This window comes from Lepidochelys kempii, chromosome 3 (genome assembly GCF_965140265.1).
Source record: "Lepidochelys kempii isolate rLepKem1 chromosome 3, rLepKem1.hap2, whole genome shotgun sequence".
Lineage (NCBI taxonomy): Eukaryota > Metazoa > Chordata > Testudines > Cheloniidae > Lepidochelys > Lepidochelys kempii.
In genome coordinates, this window is record NC_133258.1 from 15988666 (window position 1) to 16016326 (window position 27661).

At 47.3% G+C, this 27661-nt stretch overlaps 2 protein-coding genes across 5 annotated transcripts in view; one reads left to right on the top strand and one right to left on the bottom strand.

The window, feature by feature from the left end:
• The window catches only part of CD2AP (CD2 associated protein), a 158567-nt gene that overhangs the window by 41583 nt on the left and 89323 nt on the right, over positions 1 to 27661 (top strand). The gene's annotated exons all lie outside the window — the stretch shown is intronic.
• On the bottom strand, positions 16534 to 21273 carry LOC140908186 (uncharacterized). The gene is made up of 3 exons (XM_073335149.1): positions 20718 to 21273; positions 19920 to 20129; positions 16534 to 16580 (listed from the first exon to the last, which is right to left on the bottom strand). The coding sequence occupies exons 1-3, from the start codon at positions 21271 to 21273 to the stop codon at positions 16534 to 16536; spliced, it is 813 nt and encodes a 270-aa protein (XP_073191250.1).

Consider the following 27661-nt stretch of genomic DNA (forward strand, 5'->3'; position numbering starts at 1 on the left):
TTTTGAACTGACAACAAAGGGGCTTAATCATAGACCATTGATTTTCTGCGAGATATATTGAGCCTAAAGACTTCAGTTAGTCCAAAACTGCTTGCTTTTCTTTTTTTCCACCTAGTTCACAACTTACGGCATTTTGCTCTTACCTAGGGAATTTATATGGCCCCCATCATCATAGTATCTGAGTGCCTCATAATCTTTAATTTATTTAGCCTCACAACCCCCCTTTTTTGAAATAGGGATATACTGTTATCCCTGTTTGTACAAATGAAGAACTGGGGCACAGAGAGGTAAAGTGACTTGCTCAGTGTCACACAGGAAGTCTGAGACTGAGCATTGTTTATTAAGTGACAGAGTTTAAGGTCAAACTTCTAGTTTAAGGTCGTCAGGAAATTCTCATAAGTGGAACAAAGGCAATTAATTGAATTCTAGAAATGATAATTTTGCTACATGGCTATGTGTGTGTTTTGTAGGCTGCTCTTTGCAGATGTACTTAAGATTTGCATCAGACCAGCCTTAACCTATCAAACACGATTGGTGGGCTTGGACTGAGTTCTCTTCTCTTCTTGTCTTAAAGCACTGGAGGCTAGTGCTGGCTTTTTCACTGAGGGGAAAATCGGATGTAAATGCTGGAAAAACTAGTCTGTACCAATCTGTATAGATTGGTGGATAGATGGTGGGCTGTGTTCTGAATTTAGAAGTTTCCATGGGGAAGAGAAAGGAATCTACCGTATATACTCGTTCATTAACCCATTTGTTTATCAGCTAACCCTGCCCCCCAATATGGATAGGTGAAAATGGCAAAAACTGTATGACCCTTTCATAAGCCGACCCTATATTTCAGGGGTTGGCAAACTTTGACTTCCAGCCCATCAGGGTAAGCTGCTGGCGGGCCGGGACGTTTTGTTTACCTGGAGCGTCTGCAGGCATGGAGCCCCTCAGCTCCTTGTGGCCATGGTTTGCTGTTCCCAGCCAATGGGAACTGCGGGAAGTGGTGCAGGTCGAGGGATGTCAAAACAGAGGTTGCCTGCTTGTGTGGTATTGGTGGCTGCAGATCAGTCGCAAGTCCAGATGCCCACGTTTCCCCTTCCTCTGAAGCCACCAGAGTTTTTCTGCCTGGAGACGCTGCCTCAGGAGCAGGTCCTATCTATGGCTCAGCTAGCAGCCTTGTCATCATCACTGAACGAGGTGGTGCTTCCATCCAAAGGACTTCAAGGCATACCAGGACCTTTTACTCCCTATTGCCATGTGTCTTGGTATTCAAGTGGAGTTTCTCCAGGAGAATACCCATAAACTCATTGACATTCTCCAGCCCTCTGTCCCTGGGAGGGTGGCCCTTCCACTTAACAATGTGCTTCTCAAGCCTGTGAGAGCTGTTTGGGGTATGCTGGCCTTGGTACCGCCGGTAGTCTGACACTTCGAGAAGCACTATTTTGTGCCCGTTCAGGGATATGAGGCCACCTGGCCCCGAACTCCCTGGTGGTCATGGCGGTGAACGACAGAGTCTGGAAGGGCTGGTTCAAATCCACCCTCAAGGAGAGAGACTCTAAGCACCCGGACCTTTTAGGCAGAAAGATAAATACTACCTCTTCGCTACTGCTGAGGATCGCGAACCAGCAAGCTTTGCTGGCCAAGTATGACTTTCTTAATTAGTCGGTTATAACCAGATTTGAAGAACAATTGCTTGGGGCTTCTTATGAGGCATTTCGAGCATTTTTATGAGGGCTGCTTGGTGGCCAAAATGTCTCTGCAGCCTGCCCTTGATATTGCTGACACTTGGGTCAGGGCAATGGCCTTGGCAATTACTATGCGGAAGGCTTCCTGGCTCCAAAACTTGTGACTCTCTCTGGATGTCCAGCAAGCTATTGGGGAGTTGCCTTTTGAGTCCATTTTCAGACAGGATTGATGAAACCCTGCATTCCTTTTAAGGATTTGAGAGCTACTTTAAGGTCTTTGGGGGTGGTATATACTATGCCATTATGGGACACAGCATCCTTTTCTGCAGCCCTTCCATTGAGACAGTGAGACTACCCCAGAAAGAGGGACAAGTCTTTTAAGAGGAAGCATTCTGGTTCAGGGCCTGGCTGGTCTGTGTGCCCTCCCTCAGTGCCAGCTAAACACCCATTTTCACTGTTGGGTCCAGAGCACTGTTCCAGTTATTCTTCCTCCCTCATTGTCCCCCCGTTAGTTTGGGGACAGGCTGGCCCGCTTTTACAATGCCTGGGTCTCGATGACCTCTGATAGCTGAGTCCTAGGCAGTGTCAGATGACACGACGCCATCCAGTTACTCTCTATGCCCCCTCACCACCCTTTTCCTATCTTTCTTCAGGGATCCCTCTCACAAGACACTGCCCTTTGAGTAGGTCAGCTCTCTACTAGTGTTGCGAGTGGTGGAGGAAGTTCCATGAGAACACCAGGGTCATGAGTTCTACTCCCAGTATTTCCTGGTACCAAAATCCAAGGGTGGGATGAGGCCCATCCTGCTGATTCAACAAATTAATCAAATATGTGAGGTTCCACATGGTCACTCTGTCCTCCCTGCGTTGTCTCAGAATGACTGGTTCACTGCTTTGGACCTTCAAGACTCATACTTTTGTGTGGTCATTTGACCAAGTCACAGGAAGTTTCTTTGCTTCATGGTAGGAGACTGCCACTTTCAATACATTGTTCTCCTGTTTGGCTTCTCTTCTGCTCCCCATGTCTTCACCAAATGCATGGTGGTGGTCATGGCTTACCTCAGGTGGAAGGGAATCCATATCTTCCCCTACCTCAATGACTAACTGCTGAAGGGCAGGTCCAGAGAGGAGGTGCTCAGCTATGTTGACACCACACTGTTTACGCAACTATTTGGGATTAATTCTAAACACTGTGAAATCAATCTTAGCTCCCAGTCAACATATAGAGTTTACTGGGGCCCTCTTAGATTCCACGAGGTCAATGGCATTTCTGCTGAGTGATCACTTCCAGGTAATTTGACAGCTGTCTCAGTCTGCAGTCAGAACTGTCCATGACAGTCCACGTATGTCTGAGCCTGTTGGGCCACATGGCTGCTTGCAGGTTACGTCTTTGTTGTCTTCAAATGTGGCTCAGGACAGTTTACCACTCTGCATTGCATTCTCTGGAGGGGTTGGTTTTCCTTCCTCCATCAGTCCTGGAGTCCTTGCACTAGTGAGAGTCCCCATGCAATGTGTGCCAAGGGGTCCACTGTGCTTGGTCCTCTCCAAACAAGTCATTGGTTACCAACATATCCCTTATGGGTTCGGGGGCGCATCTGGACTCGTTGAGGGGGTAGGGCTTCTGGTCGGAACAGGAGGCCTTGCTCTACGTCATTGTGCTGGTTCTTTGGGCCATCCACAACGTGTGTTGTGCCTTCTGGGACCATATCAGGCATTCAGTAGTTCACATCCTCACCAACAATACCACTGTGATGTACTATGCGAAAAAAGAGTAGGGAGCCCACTCCAAATCACTTTGCCTGGAGGCAGTCAACCTGTGGCAGTTCTGCATCTAAAAAGACATCACCCTGATAGCTACCACTTAGCGAGGGTGCAGAACCGCCTTGCATATCATCTCAGCAGGTTTTTCTCCCTGAGCCACAAATGGTCCTTGAGGGTGGAGGTCTTTCGGATGGTTTTTGCCGTGTGGGTTATCCCCATGATTGACTTCTTCATGGTGAGTGAAAACAGGAAGTTTTATCTATTCTGCTCTTGGAAGGGGCTAGTCTGGGCTCCTTCTCTGATGCTTTCCACTGCAGATGGCAGTCGATTCTTCTGTACACATTTCCTCATGTCCCAGTCATTGCCAAGCTCAGGGTGGATTGAGCCAACATGGCTGAGACAGTGCTGGTTCTTGGACCTCCTCACTCTGTCAGGTTACCCTCCTATGCTGCTTCGTCTCCTTCCTTACCTCCTCACACAGGACTGGGGCTGGATCTTGCATCCAGTGATACATCCTGCACCTTACGGTGTGGCTGCTGCATGGGTGAACAAGGGGAAAGTGCTGCTTGGAGGCTGTCCAACAGGTCCTACTTAACGGTAGGAAGCCTTCCACTAAAATATCTTACTTGGTTAAATGGAAGAGGTTTTCCGTGTGGTCTTTGTTCTGTGGGGCCCATCTGGTGGAGACTTCCATCCAGGACATATTGGAGTATCTGCTGTACCTTCAGGGAGCAGGTTTAGTAGTCAGTTCTCTGAGAGTGCACTTGGCAGCAATATTAGCGCTTCATCCACTTATCCAAGGAAAATCAGTTTTCTCCAATACTACAGTGATGAGATTTTTTGAAAGGACTTTTCTGCCCACATCCTCCAGTCCAAGAGCTGGTTTTCTTGTGGGACCTGAACATGGTTGTAGCAGCTCTAATGGGGCCTCTGTTTGAGCCCCTGGCTTATTGTCCGCTGCCGCTACTGTTTCGGAAAACAGCATTCTTGATAGCCATTATCTCTGGCAGGAGGGTGGGTGAGTTGCAGACCCTGACGGTGGGGCCTCCTTGCATGTAGTCCTTCGGAGACAAGGTTATGCTCTGGCCACACCAGAAGTGTGTATCCAAGGTAATCTCTCAACTTCATTTAAACCAGGAGATGTTTTTTCCTGTATTTTTCCCCAAGCTGCATTCCTCCCCAGAGGAGCAATGTCTCCACATGTTAGACGTTAGATGCTGTCTAGCTTTGTATCTGGACAGGACTGAACAGTTCCATGCTTCGCCTCATCTGTTTGTATTATATGTGAACTGCATGAGGGGACAAGTGGTCTCTGCGCAGACCATCTCCAGATCAATAACGTCTTGTATCAAGACTACATATGAGATAGTGTCGGCTATGCCTCCTTAGCAGATACAGGCACATTCAACGAGAAGACAGGCAATGTCACTAGCATTCCTCAATGACGTTTCCATATTGGACGTTTTGTAGGATGGTCACATGGTTGTCCATATATACGCTTACGGACCATTATGCTATCACTGCTTCTTCCAGAGTGGATGGTAATGTCAGAAGAGAAGTACTGTGTTCCTTACTCAGATAGAGTACAAGCCCTGCCTCTGGTTGTGGGTACTGCTCACTAGTCACCTACTTCGAATAGATGCAGACATGTATTCCAAGAAGAAGAAACAGTTACTTGCTGTAACTGGTTTTTCAAGATGTGATGCAGATATATATTCCACGAGCCACCTTTGTCCCCTCTGCATCAGAGTCCTCTCCTGAACTTTTGGTGGGAAGGAAGTGAAGGGTGTTGGAGCAGTGACACCTCATATATCCAGGGGAGGGTCTTCAAATACAATGAGCAAGTGCTGCCCATCTATAGCACACACCTACTTTGGAATACAGTAAGTAACCATTTCTTTCATCTTGTCCCAATTTAATCTTTTAAGGTATGCAGGCTCTATATGTATTGATTGTCCTTTCTGTTTTTTCTTAGCATGAGGCTAGTGCCACCACATCTAATTAGCTATTTATGCCTTTTATACTGTGTTCATCATTATAGTATGTGAACTCCTTACATTCAGGTGACTTTTTTATAAAGCGTAAACCTAGTCTAGTTTTCTCTCTCTACCTTGAGGCAGACGTGATTTTTTTAATGTCTCCTCCTCATTCCTACTCCCCATCCCACTTATTTTTTTATTTTATTTGTTGTGGTGGTGGGAAAGCTGAAATAGAAGTGAGTTTTACTCTGTGATCTGAAAGTGATCACTATTGCTTGAGCCAACTGCTAAGAAAGAAAACTCCTGTTTCTCTGTGTCATTTCACTCTAGAGGTGGACCGTTTCATGTTTCCTTGCATTTCGGAGGGCCAAAAGAAGCGTGCTGTCTTGCTGGCACACCACTCTATTGAAGGTTCGTTGTCCCTAGCCTGATTCTTGCTTGCATATTTATACCTGTCTCTGGAAATTTCCACTACATGCATCCGACGAAGTGGGGATTCACCCATGAAAGCTTATGCTCCAATGCGTCTGTTAGTCTATACGGTGCCACAGGACTCTTTGCCGCTTTTACAGATCCAGACTAATACGGCTACCCCTCTGATGCTTGACACCATGCAAGGCACTGCATTTAGCCATATGGAGTGGAAATCCATCAACCTCATGAAGCAACTTGCACAGATACAGACCGATATCATCTTCCTTTCCAAATGCAAACGGATGGACATCATACCAAACGGACTGAAGGTGAAAAATCCATTCCTATCTACATACTACACAGACCACAGTGAGAGATTATGGCATACACTATCAAAGAAACTGAGGAACTACCTGATCAGCATCCTATACAGCAAACAGGAAAACATCAAAAAAGAGCTCTCCAACCTGGAGACTCTCATAAATAACCAACCTTCCATACAAACGGACTTTACTAAAATAATACAGGAGATCTACATTACACACTTCACCTCTCTCCAAAGGAAAAAGGACTGTAAGCTGTCTAAAATCCTACCTGCCACACGGGGCCACAACAGTGGTACCCCAACTCACCCAGCAATATCCTCAATCTATCCAGCTACACACTCAGCCCAGCAGAAGAGTCTGTTCTATCTCAGGGACTCTTTCTGCCCCGCCACCCCCCAAACATGATACAGTTCTTCAGTGATCTGGAAGCCTACTTTTGCTGTCTCCGACTCAAAGAATACTTGCAAGATAACACTGAAGAGCACACTGATACCCTCCCACCAATAGCACAAGAAGAACAACTCCACATGGGCTCCTTCTGAGGGTCGAAACGACAGTCTGGACCTATATATAGAATGCTTCCGCCGATGTGCACAGGCAGAAATTGTGGAAAAACAGCATCGCTTGCCTCATAACCTAAGTTGTGCAGAACACAATGCCATCCATAGCCTCAGAAACAACCCTGACATTATGATCAAAGAGGCTGATAAACGAGGTGGTGGTGTCATCATGAACAGGTCTGACTACCAAAAGGAGGCTGCCAGACAATTCTCCAATACCAAATTCTACAGGCCACTTTCCTCAGATCTCACTGAGGAATACTCGAAGAAACTGCACTATCTACTCAGGATACTCCCTACACTAACACAGGAACAAATCAACATACCCTTAGAGTCCCGACCGGGGTTATTCTGTCTACTACCGAAGATCCACAAAGCCGGAAACCCTGGACGCCCCATCATCTCGGGCATTGGCACTCTCACTGGAGGACTGTCCGGATATGTGGACTCCCTACTCAGGCCCTACGCCAATAGCACTCCCAGCTATCTCTGTGACACCACTGATTTCCTGAGAACACTACAATGCATTGGTGATCTTCCAGAAAACGCAATCCTAGCCATGATGGATGTAGAGGCTCTCTACACAAACATCCCACACACAGATGGAATACAAGCTGTTAGGAACAGTATCCCTGATGATGTCACAACACAACTGGTTGCTGAGCTCTGTAACTTTATCCTCACGCACAGTTATTTCAAAATTGGTGACAATATATACCTCCAGACCAGTGGCACCGCTATGGGCACCCGCATGGCCCCACAATATGCCAACATTTTTATGGCTGACATGGAACAACCTTCCTCAGCTCTCGTCCACTCATGCCCCTTCTCTACCTATGTTACATTGATGACCTCTTCATCATCTGGACCCATGGGAAGGAAACCCTGGAAGAATTCCACCATGATTGCAACAGCTTTCACGCCACCATCAACCTCAGCATGGACCAATCTACACAGGAGGTCCACTTCCTAGACACCAAGGTGCAAATAAGTGACGGTCACGTTAACGCCACCCTATACGGAAAACCCACCAACCGCTATGACTACCTTCATGCCTCCCAGCTTCCACCCTGGACACACCACACGATCCATTGTCTACAGCCGAGCGCTGAGGTACAACTGCATTTGTTCCAACCCCTCAGACAGAGACCAACACCTACAAGATCTTCAAGCATTCTCAAAACTACCTATGAGGGGAAATAAGGAAACAGATTAACAGAGCCAGATGTGTACCCAGAAGCCACCTGCTGAAAAACCAGCCCAAGAAGGAAACCAACAGAACTCCACTGGCCATCACATACAGTCCTCAGCTAAAACTTCTCCAACGCATCATCAGTCATCTACAACTCATCCTGGACAACAGTCCCTCACTTTTTCACAGGCCTTGGGAGGCAGGCCAGTCCTTGCCCACAGACAACCTGCCAACCTGAAGCATATTCTCACCGGCAACTACACACTGCACCATAGTAACTCTAACTCAGGAACCAATCCATACAACAAACCTTGATGCCAACTCTGCCCACATACCTATATCAGCGACACCATCACAGGACCTAACCAAATCAGTCACACCATCACTGGTTCATTCACCTGCATGTCCTCCAATGCAATATACGCCATCATGTGCCAGCAATGCCACCCTGCTATGTACGTCGGCCAAACTGGACAGTCCCTACGTAAAAGGATAAATGGACACAAATCAGATATTAGGAATGATAATATACAAAAACCTGTAGGAGAACACTTCAACCTCGCTGGACACACAATAGCAGATTTAAAAGAAGCTATCCTGCAGCAAAAAAACTTCAGGACCAGACTTCAAAGAGAAACTGCTGAGCTTCAGTTCATTTGCAAATTTGACATATCAGCTCAGGATTAAACAAAGACCGTGAATGACTAGCCAATTACAAAAGCAGTTTCTCCTCCCTTGGATTTCACACCTCAGTTGCTAGAAGAGGGCCTCATCCTCGCTGATTGAACTCACCTTCTTATCCCTAGCCTGATTCTTGCTTGCATATTTATACCTGCGTCTGGAAATTTCCACTACATGCATCCAACGAAGTGGGTATTCACCCACAAAAGCTTATGCTCCAATACGTCTGTTAGTCTATAAGGTGCCACAGGACTCTTTGCCGCTTTTACAGATCCAAACTAACACAGCTACCCCTCTGAATCTTCAGTTGTAGTCAGTCATTGACACTAAATGCACGCTGCACTGTCACAAGCCACCGTGATACTGTCATGACTTGCAGCGGATGAAGGAGAAGGGAAGTTAGCTAGATGTATTAGTGGTACAAGTCTGCAACATGTAGAGTTGTATAGGAGGCAAAGTTTGTTTGCTTCCACCATAGTACTTGCAAAATTCTGGCCAGTGGAACTGTTACAGGAAATGAACAACATTGTTGAGTAAGGTTGTTGACGTCTGATGATGGGTAATGTTTCTCGCTGTCAAGAACTGTGACGGTGCACTCACCTCTCATGAGCACCTCCTTTCAGGCGGGTGCAGTCCTGTACACACTTTCGGTTCTGGTGGCCCATGTAGGTTCAACTCTCTGGCTAAGTCTCAGTTTTTAAAATGGATAACCAAACCCCTTTTGGGGTACTCAAGTCCAAAACAAACACAAACAAAAGTCTTCCAATTCCCTGGCTCAGACTGGACACAGACTCTCCTTTCTGAGGGTGCCTTCTCTCTTCAGCCCCTCGTGGGCTCCTTTAAGTCCAGCCTTCTGCTTAGGTTTCTAAAAGAAACTTATCCCCTTCCCAGGGCTTAGTAAAGAGTGCCTCTGGAACTGTCAGTTTATCCTCACCAGGGCCTTCAGCTCTGTCTCTAGGACCTTTTAAATCTAGCCCCTCTTCTTGGTCTTTTAAACTAGCCATGTTACCTTTCCGGGGCTTAGGCCACTCCAGCACTGGCTGCTGGGAGGACCCAGGCCTTCCCACGGCTCCAGGTCCCAACCCAGGGACCCTACATACAGCAACCTTTCTAGAGGACCCCTTCACTTCTCCTTTCCTGGGGCAGAATGTGGTAGGGGCCTTAAAGGGCCTGGTGCATCCTATCACAGGAATTGTGACCATAGAAGAAGCCCCTTGAGTGGGATTTTGAAGGACTGCTCCTGCCAGAGTCTTAGAGTTGGAGTGATCTCTGGTAAACTTATGAGCATGGTAGATTCTTTTTATCATTTTTAGTATGTCTTCTCTGTAGTCCTTTTATCTTGAGAATAAAATAGGCTTGCATAAAAAGAGCTTCATGGTATCTATAACTTGGCACAGTCACACCGTTAACTGTCTCTGAAGAGAAAGCAAGCAGGTTGTGGCAGAGCTCTGACCTTGTCCCTGTGAGTCCCGCGCTTCCATGCGGTTTATGCTAGCTACAGAAGCTCACTGCAACCCTCCATGTAGCCCTTCTCTCTCTAGGGCCAGGGATACAGTCTGCTGAGCCCTTTTCATCATAAGCCAGCAATGGAGGTTGATGAGAGAGTTCCCACAGTCTCCGTTGCTCCTACGGCCTCATACCAAAACAGTTTAGCCTCCTGTCCTGACAGGGGCCTGTTTTCCCCTTCCAGGAGGTGTTTCTGTAGTGGTGGGTTGCGGGGAACCCGGGACTGCCCTTTACTCTGGGTTCCGGCCCAGGGACCCTAATGGTAGCAGCTGTTGGCAGCCAACCTTTTACTGCCAGAGTTGCTACCTTTCCCTGGGCCACTTCCCCACAGCTCTCCTGTTTCTCCCTTCTTCATCCTTGCCTTAGGGCTCCCTTACCAATGACTTGAGGGTGTCTTCATTAACCAGCCCTTCAGCAGCACTTCCTCTCCTCTGGCTCCTCTCTGCCTGACTGGTGTGAGCCCTTTTATATTATCAGAGGGGGCCTTAGAGTCAAGTGGTCACATTAGCTTAATGGCCTCACCTGACTCTTTGCAGGTTAATTGAAGTCAGGTGTTCTCGTTAGCCTGAAGTAGCCCCTGCTCTGGTCAGTCAGGGAACAGAAAACTGTTAATCCAGTGGCCAGTATATCTGCCTTCTGCTACTCTGTTGTTCCCAACTGGCCTGGGTCTATTACAAGGTATATTGTGAAGCTTGTGTCTGTTGGGAGTGACGCAGGGTAGTCAGGGAACTGTGTAGCCTGGAAATAGCCCAGTCAGAAGGGAGAGAGATGTGGGTCTCCACCCAAGTAAGGCAATGACCCGGGAGTTGGAAACTTGCGAGAAGGTGCCTTTGCTGGACGACTGAGGGGAGATACAGGTGCAGTTCCCCTGAACTGTGGCAATATCTGATTTGGGTGACTGTATCCTGGTAAGCAGTGACTATGAAAAAGATTTGAGTCGTGGTGGATAATTAACTGAACATGAGCTCCCAGTGTGACACTGTGGCTAAAAAGCTGATGTGATCCAGGGATGCATAAACAGGGGAACTCAAGTAGGAGTAGAGAGGTTAGTTTACCTCTGAATTTGGCACTGGTGCGACCGCTGCTAGAAAGCTGTGTCGAGTTCTGGTGCGAATTCAGGTGCCTTGTATTCAAGAAATGTGTTTGATAAATTGGAAGAGGTTCAGAGAAGAGCCATGAGAGCGATTAAAGGATTGGCCATACAGTGATACTCAAAAAGCGCAATCTAGTTAGAAGATTTAAGGAGTGACTTTTTACAGTCTATAAGTATCTACATGGGGAACAAATATTTAATAATGAGCTCTTCTGTCTAGCAGAGAAAGGTATAAGAGTAGCTGGAAGTTGAAGCTTGATAAATTCAGACTGGAAATAAGGCATACATTTTTAACAGAGTAATTAACTATTGGAGCAATTTACCAAGGATCATGGTGTATTCTCCACAGACAATTTTTAAATCAAGATTGGATGTTTTTCTAAAAGAGATGCTCTAGGGATTATTTTGGCTAAACTCTGTGGTCCCTGTTATACGAGAAGTTGGACTAGATGTTCACAATGGTCCCTTGCGTTGGAATCTATGATGTTGCTTAACTCTGACATGACTTCCTGTTGCACAAACGAGGTAGCATGAAACTGGAACGTGATCAGCTAAATGGGAATTGATACTCCTTTAACTAGTCACTTAAAAACCTCTTGTTCTTTTGTCCTGCCTTATCTCACTTTTTAATTCTGATTGTGCATGATTGTACAACTTCTACAAGCACTATTAAAAAAAAAAGTAGTAACTCTTGCTATTATGTTATAAAATGAGTACACTGCACCAGTTGTCTCTTCTTGTTAGTCAATTAATGTAAGCTAAGAAATAGGACAGCATCTTGGTCGTAGATGGCGGAATGGTTGGCTGGGTGTGTGCAGAAAAATATTTCTTAATTTTGGCGTATTCTCTGTGGCCCTTCATAAACTTACACTATATAATTGACACACTTGATAACATCAAACAGATCAATCTTTCCAGTTATATTTATAAAGTGTTACTCTGCTCCCTCAACATGTCACCTAGTTGGAATTTATAGAATCCTGTGGGAGTGTACCCTGAAACTCCATCCTTTCAAAACTTCACATAGGCTCAACATATACGTCCAACATCATAGTTGGGGAGAAGATCAAAATTAAGACTGGGTGGGAGGTATAATTCAGGTTGGGGTGATAATGACTGATGGATTACATGGCATGGGGGACTGGCTAGTTCCGTTAACTACTGCTCTCCAGACTTCGCAAGATATTTTTTGAATATGTAAATTTTTTGAGGGGGAGGAAGTAAACTGAACTCTGCTGAAACATTTTCCATCTTACCTTTTGTTTTTTAAAAAAATTGCTTGCTTGAATGTTAGTCTGATAACGTGAACTGCCATAGGTAGAAATTAAAGACTTTTTCTTTGCAATTGCAAAGCTGGGGTAAATCAGTTCTAGCCCTGACAGATTTTTAGATATAATCTACCTTTAAAATCAGTCTGATAAGCATCTTATTTTTTCCTTTAGTTTCAACCTAATCTTAACTACTTTATTGAATGGTAAATAGCCAGTAATTTTAAGGCACCTTTTGGTTAATCTCTCTGGCTGTTTTTAAAGCAGGGGCAGGATTCCTAAAAATGTGGGGTTTTTTGCGGGGGGAGGAGGAGAGAAGTGGTTTGTTTACATTTTCCATTTAGCTCTTAAGACCTGATTCAGTAAATCACTTTAGCCACATACCTAAATGCTTGTCTAAGGGTATGTCTACACTTAAAATGTAGTGACACAGCTATGCTGATGTGAGGGGTTCTCCTGTTGGTGTAGGTAATTCTCCTCCCCAAGAGTCGGTAGCTAGGTCAGTGGAAGAATTCTTCCATCCACCTAGCACTGTCTACACTTCGGGTTAGATTGGCATAGCTACGGTTCTTGGGAGTGTGGATTTTTCATACCCCTGAGGGATGTAGACCTAAGGATCTTAATCTCAAAAACTAGCAAAGCATGAGAGATGGGCTCCTAAAATCTGTGGGAAAGATTTATTAAGGTGCTTAATCATTACAAGCTTACAGGCTTTTAAGCTTTTTCAGGCACTGATATGGGATCTAGTGATGAGAGACCCTTGCTTAACTTTCTTGCACCTGGTGCACAGGTATCCAGTTTTTTAAAATTAAAATGTGCAGGCATTTTGTAGCTGAATGTTTGATTCTCCACACACACTCATGCCTTCTTATGAATATATTCTTTCAACCCAGAGATGAACCTTCATAATTTGGGAAAGGAAGATGTTCTCTTCACTCTCTTCTCTCTGCTCTCTTGGGTTGGGAAACCAGAGTACAAGTAGGCCAGTGTCGTCATCTTCACCTTGACTGGAGTATTGTTGTGTAATTTATATGCAGATCAATGCAAGCTGGTGTCAGCTAGAAGTCTTGGACCTCTTGATTTTTTTTTTCCTTTTGTTTTCTGACTGTTTAATGAACTGAGTAAATTTTACCACAAGGCACACTGAAGTTAGAAAATATACAGCTGTTAGAGTAGACTTGACAAAATCTAATGATCCCTGTGTTTGTGTCGCTCTGTAGTGGGTCATTTAAGCACTGCTCAGTATAATTAGCGAACTACTGTTTTTTTTTTTTTTAAACTTGGCCATAAATTAGGTCAAAACTTGACTCATAAGGTATATATTTAATTTTTGAAACTGCTCAGAAGTTGAATATCTTGCTCCAACAAGGGTAAGCTGTAAGGGTCTCTTCACTCCATGGCATTCAGGGGTCTGCAGTCAAGCTCCCCCTTCAGATGCCCTCACCTTCCTTTTCAGTGCTTCCATCCATATCTTAATGAATAACTTAGGACCTAGCTTGAGGGTGTGCTGGCCCCTTATGTAACATCTCCCAGCATGAACTGTTTCAAGTTTTGAGTGAAAGAATTTTGCAGAATGAAAGGCGGAGATGGAAACTTACTTAGAGAAAAAGATTATCTATTTTCCGGATTTATCATGAACTGTACAAATACAGAGAAACTTGCTTTGAGAAGCAGGTGTGAAAGTAGAATGAATCGTATTGAAATTATAATTCATTAAAGAAATGCTGCTTGAAAGGTTTGTTAAAATATAGTTGTCAGGAAGAGAAACATTAAGGAATGTGAGACAATGGGTCCTCAAACTAATTAACTTAGAGCTCCTACTGAGCTAGGAGATTGGTAAATGTTAGTATGCAAATAGGATATGTATGTATATTTGTCAGTTTCTGCTTCCTTTTGTCTCCTATGTTAAATTGGCTTTGGCTTATCTGTATAAATAAGTTAGCTTGAGCTTTTGCAGGGGGCTCACATATATCTGGGTGCATTGGCAAAGCGCTTTGCTAATAAACAGAGTGGTCTGAAGGAAAGGAGTACTTGTGGCACCTTAGAGACTACAAGTACTCCTTTTCTTTTTGCGAATACAGACTAACACGGCTGTTACTCTGAAAAGAGTGGTCTGACAAATTCAGTGAGTCTTGAATCTGACTTTGACAATTTGGAGGTCCCACCGAGATGGCAACAGTCTTCACTGGGCTCGTGTGACTCCTGACGGTTCTTAGGATGGCCGTGGCAAGCCGGCACCTGGGCATTTGGCCCGAGTGGTCCTCCGCCAGAACGGAAGGGTGCATGACCACAGTGAAGTCTACGCCATCGAACCTGTTGGTTCCCACTCTGTTATGGTAGGAATCCCGGGATCTGACATCAGGAATCTGGTCAGGTAATTATTTCTGTGTTTTGTCCAGTCTGAGGACTGTCTTGTCTCTGTGTCTATCCATCCTCCCTGTGGTGTGTTTGAGTCTGGGCGCCGTCTCCGTCCGGGGATCGGCTGACCAAAAGGTTCCTGTCCCCACGGTCTGAGTGAGTGAAATCTGCACAATCGCAGCCGCACCGCGCATTGGGTAAAACCCTTGGTATGAAAGCAAGGGTGATTGAGGCAGTAGCCTGTGGGCTCCTTTTGTGTGTTGCACCGGGCATCGCTCTGACGAACCCGACTTTACACACCAATCACACAAGAAGGAAAGTCCTCCTGTATGGGTAACCAGACGTCTAAGTCGGGACAGTTCGCTAAAGGAACACCGGCTCATTTTATGTATTTTAGGAAGGGTCCGGACTCCTGTAAATTTCTGGAAAAATGGTCTAGGATAACTCAGGAGAATCTCAAAATTCAGTGGCCACTGTTAGGATCTTGGGACAAAGACTGAGTAGACGTCTTAAAAGACAAACTCAGCCAACCTAAAACTAAATTGGCAAAAGGAGAGGTTGATTGTTTCATGCAGTGGTGGGAAGAGGCAAATCACAGGTGGACAGAATCAAAACTTGCCTCTCTCAAAGATTCAAATGATAAGTTAAAAGCTTTATTAGAAGCCTCCTCTCCTGCTGCCAGACCGAGCGCTCCCCTTTATCCTGTTCTCTGAGAAAACCAGGATCGATCCCATCCCCCTTCATACTCCCATCTCATTGTGGGAAAGGACAAAGAAAACCCCTTGTTAAATTCTGGGGATGATGATGAGGAAGATGCATTAATTGGCCTGGTGTCCTTGCATTGGATCAGTAGGCGGTCACAACAACTCCCCAGGGGTCTCCAGTTCAGACCAGTCCGGATCATCCAATACCGCCCAGGCCCACTCCTCCAGTACCACTCAGACCCGTAAAGAAAACCCCCCCCATTTCCCCGAAACCCTCCAGTCTGCCTGACTCCTCTGTTTTTCCCCATACATACAAAGATAGCCTGGACACTGATTGGGCTCAACACTTACGCTCTGGCTCTAAACCTATCCAGGCTCGCCTCTGAATCCTACATACTGGGGGCCAACAAGAGGGTCCCACTTGGAGCTATAAACCCTGGACTCATACAGAGCTCCTTTCAATTGTAAAAGGCTTTCCAAAGCACCTGGAAAATCCTACCACATTTGCAGAGGAATTTTTGTTAGTGTGCGGCACCTATGGAATTTTTGTTAGTGTGCGGCACCTATGCGGCAGACCTCCTGCAGCTGTGCAAGCTACTTGTAACCCCTAGCGAGCATGGAAAATGGCTCACAGCAGCCAATTGGCCCATCAGTGAGCGCCATTCAACTTTACCAGACACCGGTCCTGACGCTGAATACCGGAAAAAGTGTAAAGACCGAGCTAAAAACCTACATGAGGCCATCCCTCGAGTATGGACTCCAAAAACAAACTGGACAGCCATACGTTGCTGTAAACAGTGACAGGGAGAAAGTCCGAGTGACTATCACACCCGACTGGCTGATGTTTTTCTGCAACATTCTGGTATACAGCAACCCGGTGAAAATGGGAAGGGCGCCCTGGCTCATGCGTTTGTTAATGGCCTCCTACCTGCTGTTGGCAGTGTGCTAAAGCAAATAGGTGTTGGGTGGGAAACTGAAACCATGGATAAATTGCAATCAGTGGCAGAACACTGCCATCTCACTCAAAAGGGCAAGGAGGAACAATCTTCCCAAAAGTTAATGGCCCTGCAAATACAGCATTATTCAGGGTAAGGTAAACAGTACCCGGGAGGGGGACCTGGTCACGGGAGGGGCCGTGGAACTGGATTTTTGGGTTTTAGGGGTGTTTGTAATTACTGTAAACAACCCGGATATTGGAAAAAGAGTGTCTGTGCCGGCCTAATAGCTCTGTAAACAACCAGCTAGACACCCTGTCGGCACAGCCCGACAGTCCCCAGACTTACTTTGTCCCACAGCAATGACAGAACACCAGGGAACCTCAGGAAATTTTAGCTCCTTGACTACCTCTCACTCCCACGGGTGAATGTGTTTTGACTATTAATGATCTTTCTCTCCCTTTCCTTGTTGATACGGGAGCTTCGCTCTCTGCAGTTCATACTGCTGACCTGCCTGAGGTTCCCCACTCCGAAAAAAACCATATCCACTGTGGGCATTAGGGGAGTCCCAACCCCTTATCCCCTTTCAAAACCTCTAACAGTTCAGGTTGGTCCCCTTTCCGCGGACCATGCATTCCTCCTCTCGGATTCCACTCTGGTGAACCTTTTGGGTTGGGACCTGTTATGTAAACTTGGCTGTACCATCTACCGTTCCCCGAATGGTGTCTACTTACAAATCCCCCAGTCCTCTCTGAGTGATTCTGTAGCCTCCCTGCTGTCTGAAAGTCCCCTTTCCACTCTGGTCCCCTGCTGCCCATTGGACCCGTACCTTGAACATCTAAGGGTATGTCTACACTACGAAATTAGGTCGAATTTATAGAAGTCGGTTTTTTTTAAATCGGTTTTATATATTCGAGTGTGTGTGTCCCCACAGAAAATGCTCTAAGTGCATTAAGTGCATTAACTCGGCGGAGCGCTTCCACAGTACCGAGGCAAGCGTCGACTTCTGGAGCGTTGCACTGTGGGTAGCTATCCCACAGTTCCCGCAGTCTCCGCTGCCCATTGGAATTCTGGGTTGATATCCCAATGCCTGATGGGGCTAAAACATTGTCGCGGGTGGTTCTGGGTACATATCGTCAGGACCCCGTTCCCACCCTCCCTCCCCCCGTGAAAGCAAGGGCAGACAATCATTTCGCGCCTTTTTTGTCTGCTGCCAGCCAAAGATGTAAAGGATCGATGGAGTGGGTCAGAACAAGAAATAGACCAGATTTGTTTTGGACTCATTTTCCTCCTCCCCTGTCTAGATCACACTGCAGTCAGTCACAGAGAAGGCGCAGCGAGGTTAATCTAGCCATGTATCAATCAGAGGCCAGGCTAACGTCCTTGTTCCAATAAGAACGATAACTTTGGTGCACCATTTCTTATTGGAACCCTCCGTGCAGTCCTGCCTGAAATACTCCTTGATGTACAGGCACACCCTTTGTTGATTTTAGCTCCCTGAAGCCAACCCTGTAAGCCGTGTCGTCAGTCGCCCCTCCCTCCGTCAGAGCAACGGCAGACAATCGTTCCGCGCCTTCTTTCTGTGCGGACGCCATACCAAGGCAAGCATGGAGGCCGCTGAGCTCATTTTGGCAATTAGGAGCACATCAACCACCACACGCATTATCCAGCAGTATATGCAGCACCAGAACATGGCAACGCGATACCGGGCGAGGAGGCGATGTCAGCGCGGTGCCGTGAGTGATCAGGGCATGGACACAGATTTCTCTGAAAGCATGGGCCCTGCCAATGCATGCATCATGGTGCTAATGGGGCAGGTTTATGCTGTGGAACGCCGATTCTGGGCTCGGGAAACAAGCACAGACTGGTGGGACCGCATAGTGTTGCAGGTCTGGGACGATTCCCAGTGGCTGCGAAACTTTCGCATGCGTAAGGGCACTTTCATGGAACTTTGTGACTTGCTTTCCCCTGCCCTGAAGCGCATGAATACCAGGATGAGAGCAGCCCTCACAGTTGAGAAGCGAGTGGCGATAGCCCTGTGGAAGCTTGCAACGCCAGACAGCTACCGGTCAGTTGGGAATCAATTTGGAGTGGGCAAATCTACTGCTGGGGCTGCTGTGATGCAAGTAGCTCACGCAATCAAAGATCTGCTGATATCAAGGGTAGTGACCCTGGGAAATGTGCAGGTCATAGTGGATGGCTTTGCTGCAATGGGATTCCCTAACTGTGGTGGGGCTATAGACGGAACCCATATCCCTATCTTGGCACCGGAGCACCAAGCCGGCGAGTACATAAACCGCAAGGGGTACTTTTCGATAGTGCTGCAAGCTCTGGTGGATCACAAGGGACGTTTCACCAACATCAACGTGGGATGGCCGGGAAAGGTGCATGACGCTCGCATCTTCAGGAACTCTGGTCTGTTTCAAAAGCTGCAGGAAGGGACTTTCTTCCCAGACCAGAAAATAACTGTTGGGGATGTTGAAATGCCTATATGTATCCTTGGGGACCCAGCCTACCCCTTAATGCCATGGCTCATGAAGCCGTACACAGGCAGCCTGGACAGTAGTCAGGAGCTGTTCAACTACAGGCTGAGCAAGTGCAGAATGGTGGTAGAATGTGCATTTGGACGTTTAAAGGCGCGCTGGCGCAGTTTACTGACTCGCTTAGACCTCAGCGAAACCAATATTCCCACTGTTATTACTGCTTGCTGTGTGCTCCACAATATCTGTGAGAGTAAGGGGGAGACGTTTATGGCGGGGTGGGAGATTGAGGCAAATCGCCTGGCTGCTGGTTACGCGCAGCCAGACACCAGGGCGGTTAGAAGAGCTCAGGAGGGCGCGGTACGCATCAGAGAAGCTTTGAAAACCAGTTTCATGACTGGCCAGGCTACAGTGTGAAAGTTCTGTTTGTTTCTCCTTGATGAAACCCCCCGCCCCTTGGTTCACTCTACTTCCCTGTAAGCTAACCACCCTCCCCTCCTCCCTTTAATCACCGCTTGCAGAGGCAATAAAGTCATTGCTGCTTCACAGTCATGCATTCGTTATTCATTCATCACACAAATAGGGGGATGACTACCAAGGTATCCCAGGAGGGGTGGTGGAGGAGGGAAGGAAAATGCCACACAGCACTTTAAGCACAGCACTTTAAAAGTTTACAACTTTAAAATTTATTGAATGACAGCCTTCTTTTTTTTGGGCAATCCTCTGTTGTGGAGTGGCTGGTTGCCGGAGGCCCCCCCACCGCGTTCTTGGGCGTCTGGGTGTGGAGGCTATGGAACTTGGGGAGGAGGGCGGTTGGTTACAGAGGGGCAGCAGTGGCAGTCTGTGCTCCAGCTGCCTTTGCTGCAGCTCAACCATACACTGGAGCATTCTGGTTTGGTCCTGCAGCAGCCTCAGCATTGAATCCTGCCTCCTCTCATCACGCTGCCGCCACATTTGAGCTTCAGCCCTGTCTTCAGCCCGCCACTTACTCTCTTCAGTCCTCCACCTCTCCTCTCGGTCATTTTGTGCTTTCCTGCACTCTGACATTATTTGCCTCCACGCATTCGTCTGTGCTCTGTCAGTGTGGGAGGACAGCATTAGCTCGGAGAACATTTCATCTCGAGTGCGTTTTTTTTTCTTTCTAAGCTTCACTAGCCTCTGGGAAGGAGAAGATCCTGTGATCATTGAAACACATCCAGCTGGTGGAGAAAAAAAAAGGGACAGCGGTATTTAAAAAGACACATTTTATAAAATAGTCGCTACACTCTTTCAGGGTAAACCTTGCTGTTAACATTACATACATAGCACATGTGCTTTCGTTACAAGGTCGCATTTTGCCTCCTCCCACCGCGTGACTACCCCCTCAACCCTCCCCGCTCCCTGTGGCTAACAGCGGGGAACATTTCTGTTCAGCCACAGGCAAACAGCACAGCAGGAATGGGCTATACTGAGTGTCCCTGAAGAAAAGCACCCTATTTCAACCAGGTGACCATGAATTATATCTCACTCTCCTGAGGATAACACAGAGAGAGAAAGAACGGATTTTGGTTGAATGCCAGCAAACATACACTGCAATGCTTTGTTCTACAGTGATTCCCGAGTATGTGTTAATGGCCTGGAGTGATAAAAGTGTCCTACCATGAAGGACGAAATAAGACTGCCCTCCCCAGAAACCTTTTGCAAAGGCTTTAGGACTACATCTAGGAGAACCGCAAATGCCAGGGCAAAGTAATCCTTTCACATGCTTGCTTTTAAACCATGTATAGCATTTTAAAAGGTACACTCACCAGAGGTCCCTTCTCCGCCTGCTGGGTCCAGGAGGCAGCCTTGGGTGGGTTCGGGGGGTACTGGCTCCAGGTCTAGGGTGAGAAACAGTTCCTGGCTGTCGGGAAAACCGGTTTCTCCGCTTGCTTGCTGTGAGCTATCTACAACCTCCTCCTCCTCCTCCTCATCTTCTTCGTCCCCAAAACCTGCTTCCGTATTGCCTCCATCTCCATTGAAGGAGTCAAACAACACGGCTGGGGTAGTGGTGGCTGAACCCCCTAAAATGGCATGCAGCTCATCATAGAAGCGGCATGTTTGGGACTCTGACCCAGAGCGGCTGTTCGCCTCTCTGGTTTTCTGGTAGGCTTGCCTCAGCTCCTTCAGTTTCACGCGGCACTGCTTCGGGTCCCTGTTATGGCCTCTGTCCTTCATGCCCTGGGAGATTTTCACAAAGGTTTTGGCATTTCGAAAACTGGAATGGAGTTCTGATAGCACGGATTCCTCTCCCCAAACAGCGATCAGATCCCGTACCTCCCGTTCGGTCCATGCTGGAGCTCGTTTGCGATTCTGGGACTCCATCATGGTCACCTGTGCTGATGAGCTCTGCATGGTCACCTGCAGCTTGCCACGCTGGCCAAACAGGAAATGAGATTCAAAAGTTCGCGGTTCTTTTCCTGTTTACCTGGCCAGTGCATCTGAGTTGAGAGTGCTGTCCAGAGCGGTCAGAATGGAGCACTCTGGGATAGCTCCCAGAGGCCAATACCATCGAATTGTGTCCACAGTACCCCAAATTCGAGCTGGGAACGTCGATTTAAGCGCTAATCCACTTGTCAGGGGTGGAGTAAGGAAATCGATTTTAAGAGCCCTTTAAGTCGAAATAAAGGGCTTCACTGTGTGGACGGGTGCAGGTTTAAATCGATTTAACGCTGCTAAATTCGACCTAAAGTCCTAGTGTAGACCAGGGCTAATTTCACAGGTCCCATCCTCTCTGTGGCCAACTCACCCGTCTGAAGTGGGCCATTTACATACTGACCCCATCTGCATTATTGTTGATTCCTCCAAACCTCTGCCTCGCCTTTCTTAATGCCCTTTAAACCCCGAAGCAGAGGCTGGAATTGCTCCAGTCATGACCGCCCTGCGGGAGCAAGGCATCATTATCCCCTGCTCCAGCCACTGTAACACCCCTATCCTCCCAGTTTGAAAAGCTGATGGTAAATCGTGGCGGTTTGTTCAGGATCTGCGGGCCATTAACCTCATTGTCATACCTGCCTTTCCCGTTGTCCCTAATCCAGCGACAATTCTGGCTTCTGTCCCACCAGATGCAACTCATTTTACTGTTGTTGATTTGTGCTCTGCTTTCTTTTCTGTCCCGGTTCACCCTGACTCCCAGTTCCTGTTTGTCTTTTCTTACAAGGGGCAACAGTACACATGGACCACACTGCCCCAGGGTTATACTGAAAGCCCGTCATATTTTTCCCAGGCATTAGCCCGAGACCTTGCTGACCTTGTTTTCCTGTCCAGGTCCACACTAGTCCAATATGTAGATGATCTACTCCTCTGTTCCCCTTCGTTGTCTGACTCTTTTTAGTGCTCCTTACTGCCCTAGCAAATAAGGGTCACAAAGCTTCTTGCTCTAAACTACAACTCTGTCAAGCTTCTGTCACATACCTTGGCTTTCTCTTCTCCCAGGGTTCCTGTGCACTTTCTCCCACCTGCGTCCAAGCTATCCTTAGCTTTCCCTGACCCCGCTCCCCACACCAGGTCCGGAAGTTTTTAGGCATGGCTGGATTTTGCAGACAGTGGATTCCCCGATATGCCTCCCTTACAAAACCTCTCCAGGAACTCACTCAATTCTCTGTGCCTGACCCCATGCCGTGGCCCTCTGAGGCCAATTCTGCCTTTGTTTCCCTCAAACAGGGTTTGGCTTCTGCCCCTGCCTTAGGGCTGCCTGACTATTCTAAGCCTTTTACCCTTTCCTGCCACGAACAATCTGGTGTGCACTTAGAGTTCTTACTCAGATGCACGGAGAAAAGAACCGCCCAGTGGCTTATTTCTCTGCCACTTTAGACCCTGTTGCCCAAGGCTTATCCCCCTGCCTGCGTGCTGTGGCTGCTGCAGCACGCCTAGTCGAAATGTCTGATTCCCTTGTTCTCCGCTCTCCTCTTACCCTCCTGGTCCCTCACTCTGTAGAAACTCTCCTGCTACAACGTAACACAGGCCACCTCTCTTCTGCCCGCCTTACCAGGTATGAACTTTTACTACTATCAGCTTCATATATTACCATAAAGCGTTGTTCTCAGTTAAACCCTGCCACTCTCCTTCCTTTGTCTAATGACGGTGATCCCCACGACTGCCTTGCAACTGTCTCTGCTGTCACCATCCTGTGCTCTGACCTTTCTGATGTCCCTCTCCCTAACTCTGACCTTGTTTTATTTACTGGTAGTTCCTGTTTTTGAGACGACCAAGGTAGTCTCCTTGCAGGATACGCTGTAGTTTCACTCTCTGAAACCCTGGAAGCTGTGCCTTTACCTTCTGTAACCTCCGCACAAGTCACTGAATTAGTTGCCCTCACCCGTGCCTGCATTTTGGCGGAGGGACGCTCCGCCACCATTTACACTGACTCCGCTACGCTTTTGTGGTTGTACATGACTTTGTTACCCTCTGGCAAACTCGGGGTTTCCTTACCTCTGCCGGTACCCCTATTAAAAATGGGCCCTACATCGCTGCCCTAGCTATTGTTAAATGCCCTGGCCACTCAATGGCGGATACTGATGTTGCTAAGGGTAATGCATTTGCTGATGCCTCTGCTAAACATGCTGCTGCCATAGAACCTTCCCCAGATGCATTTCTAGGTTCCCTTTCTGTTTCTGTACCGCTGCCATCCCTCACTGACCTCACCCTGCTCCAAGACTCTGCCCTAGAAACCGAGAGAGAATCCTGGGTTGCCCAAGGTTGCTCTCTACATCCCGATTCTCTTTGGCGCTCGCCTACTGGCGCCTTTGTAGCCCCCTTTTCGCTCTACCCGTCTCTGGCCACCTTGCTACATGGTGTTTCGCATGTCGGAAAGGAGGAGATGGTCTCTGCTGTAACTAAGACAGGATGGTGGGCCCCCCATTTTAGCTCTTTTGCAGCCCGCCACTGTGCAGCCTGTACCATTTGCCAAAGCCATAGTATTGGTAAACCTGTAAAAGTGGCCCAGGGTTTCCGGGGCCTGCCTCAAGCACCATTCTTGCACTGGGAACTTGATTTTGTACAAATGCCTAAGTGTCAACAATATGAATTTATATTGGTTATGGTATGTTTATTCTCTGGTTGGATTGAAGCCTTTCCTTGTCGCAAGGCTGACTCACTGTTACCAAATGTTTGTTAAATCATATTATGTCTGCCAAGGGAATTCCTGCTACTCTGTCCAGTGATCGGGGTACACATTTTACTGGACAACTTTTTCAACACCTGGACCGTATATTGCATATCAAACACCGGTTGCACTGTCCCTACCACCCACAGAGTGCAGGTGCAGTTGAAAGACGAAATGGTGTACTTAAGAATAAGCTTGCTAAAATTTGTGACTCTATAGGATTAAGCTGGACAGTAGTCCTACCATTAGCCCTTATGGACATGAGATCCACTCTATCCCAAAGGCATAAATTAAGTCCCTTTTGAAATTGTTATGGGACGCCCTATGTGAGCTATGACTACCATTACTCCCGTTCCAGATTTGAACTTGACTCACAGTGCTCTCCTTTAGTATTTCAAGGGACTAATGCAAGCTGTAAGTCATTTCCATTCACAAGTTCGAGCTTACTGGCCCACGGAACCCACCTCCGACGCTTGCCACAACCTTGAGCCAGGTGATTGCGTCTACGTACTGCGCCATCATCGAAAGCACGCCTTGGAGCCCCGGTGGAAGGGTCCTCATCAGGTACTGCTTACTACACAGACGGCTGTTAAACTATCTGGCATTGCAGCGTGGATACATGCTTCACAGTGTAAGAAGGCACCATCCCCAGAGAACCAATCATCACCTCAGGACAATGCAGAGTCAATTTTGACTCCAGAAGAAGACATAGAGGAACAGTCTGCAATACCTTACAATCTACGCTCTTGTAAGGGTTGCCAGAAGCAGACGACGAACAAAAAAAAGCAGTAGCGAGCCTAGCGCCTACTGCCTGGTGGGCGTAAAACCGTGACTGCGGTTCCCTCAGTTGAGGTTGTCAGAACCAGAAGAGCCTTGCCTCCAACATGCGCCTCTGCCTGTTCCTCGGCTGCTGGTATCTTACGGTCTGGGGAGACCACGATGACAATTCTTTTATCCAGCAGCAGGTGTGGGTATTAATATTTCTAATTGCTGGGTCTGCAGCCACATACCAGCCCACCCTCAAACTGGTGTTCCTGTCCTGGCTATCCCACTCAAGTCCCCAGACCTCACTGGAGGGCCTTGTCTGTTTAACAAAATATGGAACAGCAATGACACTTGGGAAGTGCTGGGAATAAATGCATTTAAATGGATAAGTGTGGTGGAGGGAAAGGGTCATTGGTGTTGGGTGTGTAATGGGACAGGGCTGGATCTGGGGAAAAGCCGTTGTCTTCAGCATATTGTGGCCAATGGTGTATGGGATTATTCAAACAAAACTAAAAAGTAGCGGGCCGGGTATGGAGATATGAATTTTTTCTCAACCTGGGATCAAACAGAAAAATCAATCTCATGTTTCCCCTACAGTGAAAACAATACAATCTTTCAATGTGATGCAAATAACACCACTCCTCGTAAGGAGAATTACCCTGTACCCTTTTGGGGATACTACTTCTCCTTTGCAAACGCCTATATGACAAATGGGTGCAACCGACTCTTGCTGGCCTAAATAGGCCATCACTGGCTGTGTGGGACCAGAGCTTATACCGCACTACCAGCTAATGGGTCAGGAATCTGTTATCCCACCCAACTCTTCCCACAATTCCGAGTGCCAGGAACCTTCCCTCAAGAACGCCTCCGCAATTTCAGGCGAAAAAGAAGGAACTTAACAGATGCCCAATGGTATGTAAATAACATAAGCCTCTTAACCTGGGAAGAGGTCATTGGCGGTTCCTTCATACCATTACAGGGAGTAATACACCATGCAAAAAGGCTCCTAAGGTTACAAGCAGTAGTTGAAATAATGGCAAATGAAACCGTAGAAAGTTTAAGAGCCCTGGCCAAAGAAACAGGGGCAATCCGACAGATGGCCCTCCAAAACCGTCAGGCATTGGGCATAGTGCTGGCAGCAAAAGGAGGGACTTGTGCTCTCATTGGAAAACACTGCTGTGTGTATATACCAGACAACACCAATGAGGTAATAGATCGTGCTATCCCCTTAGAACAAATCGCATATCTTCCCCACCAAGAACCAAGTTCTTTATGGAAGTGGCGAAGGGTATGTCTGCACTACGAAATTAGGTCGAATTTATAGAAGTCTGTTTTTTAGAAATCGGTTTTATATATTCGAGTGTGTGTGTCCCCACAGAAAATGCTCTACGTGCATTAAGGGCATTAACTCAGCGGAGTGCTTCCACAGTACCGAGGCTAGAGTCGACTTCCGGAGCGTTGCACTGTGGGTAGCTATCCCACAGTTCCCGCAGTCTCTGCTGCCCATTGGAATTCTGGGTTGAGATCCTGATGGGGCTAAAACATTGTCGCAGGTGGTTCTGGGTACATATCGTCAGGCCCCCGTTCCCTCCCTCCCTCCATGAAAGCAAGGACAGACAATTGTTTCGTGCCTTTTTTCCTGAGTTACCTGTGCAGACGCCATACCACGGCAAGCATGGAGCCCGCTCAGCTCACTGTCACTGTATGTCTCCTGGGTGCTGGCAGATGCGGTACTGCATTGCTACACAGCAGCAACAACCCATTGCCTTGTGGCAGCAGATGGTGCAGTAGGACTGGTAGCCGTCATCGTCATGTCCGAGGTGCTCCTGGTCGCCTGTGTGAGGTCGATCAGGAGCGCCTGGGCAGACATGGGCGCAGGGACTAAATTTGGAGTGACTTGATCATAGAATCATAGAATATAGAATATCAGGGTTGGAAGGGACCCCTGAAGGTCATCTAGTCCAACCCCCTGCTCGAAGCAGGACCAATTCCCAGTTAAATCATCCCAGCCAGGGCTTTGTCAAGCCGGACCTTAAAAACCTCTAAGGAAGGAGATTCTACCACCTCCCTAGGTAACGCATTCCAGTGTTTCACCACCCTCTTAGTGAAAAAGTTTTTCCTAATATCCAATCTAAACCTCCCCCACTGCAACTTGAGACCATTACTCCTCGTTCTGTCATCTGCTACCATTGAGAACAGTCTAGAGCCATCCTCTTTGGAACCCCCTTTCAGGTAGTTGAAAGCAGCTATCAAATCCCCCCTCATTCTTCTCTTCTGCAGGCTAAACAATCCCAGCTCCCTCAGCCTCTCCTCATAAGTCATGTGTTCTAGACCCCTAATCATTTTTGTTGCCCTTCGCTGGACTCTCTCCAATTTATCCACATCCTTCTTGAAGTGTGGGGCCCAAAACTGGACACAGTACTCCAGATGAGGCCTCACCAATGTCGAATAGAGGGGAACGATCACGTTGGCTATGCCCCTACTTATACATCCCAAAATGCCATTGGCCTTCTTGGCAACAAGGGCACACTGCTGACTCATATCCAGCTTCTCGTCCACTGTCACCCTTAGGTCCTTTTCCGCAGAACTGCTGCCTAGCCATTCGGTCCCTAGTCTGTAGCGGTGCATTGGATTCTTCCATCCTAAGTGCAGGACCCTGCACTTATCCTTATTGAACCTCATCAGATTTCTTTTGGCCCAATCCTCCAATTTGTCTAGGTCCTTCTGTATCCTATCCCTCCCCTCCAGCGTATCTACCACTCCTCCCAGTTTAGTATCATCCGCAAATTTGCTGAGAGTGCAATCCACACCATCCTCCAGATCATTTATGAAGATATTGAACAA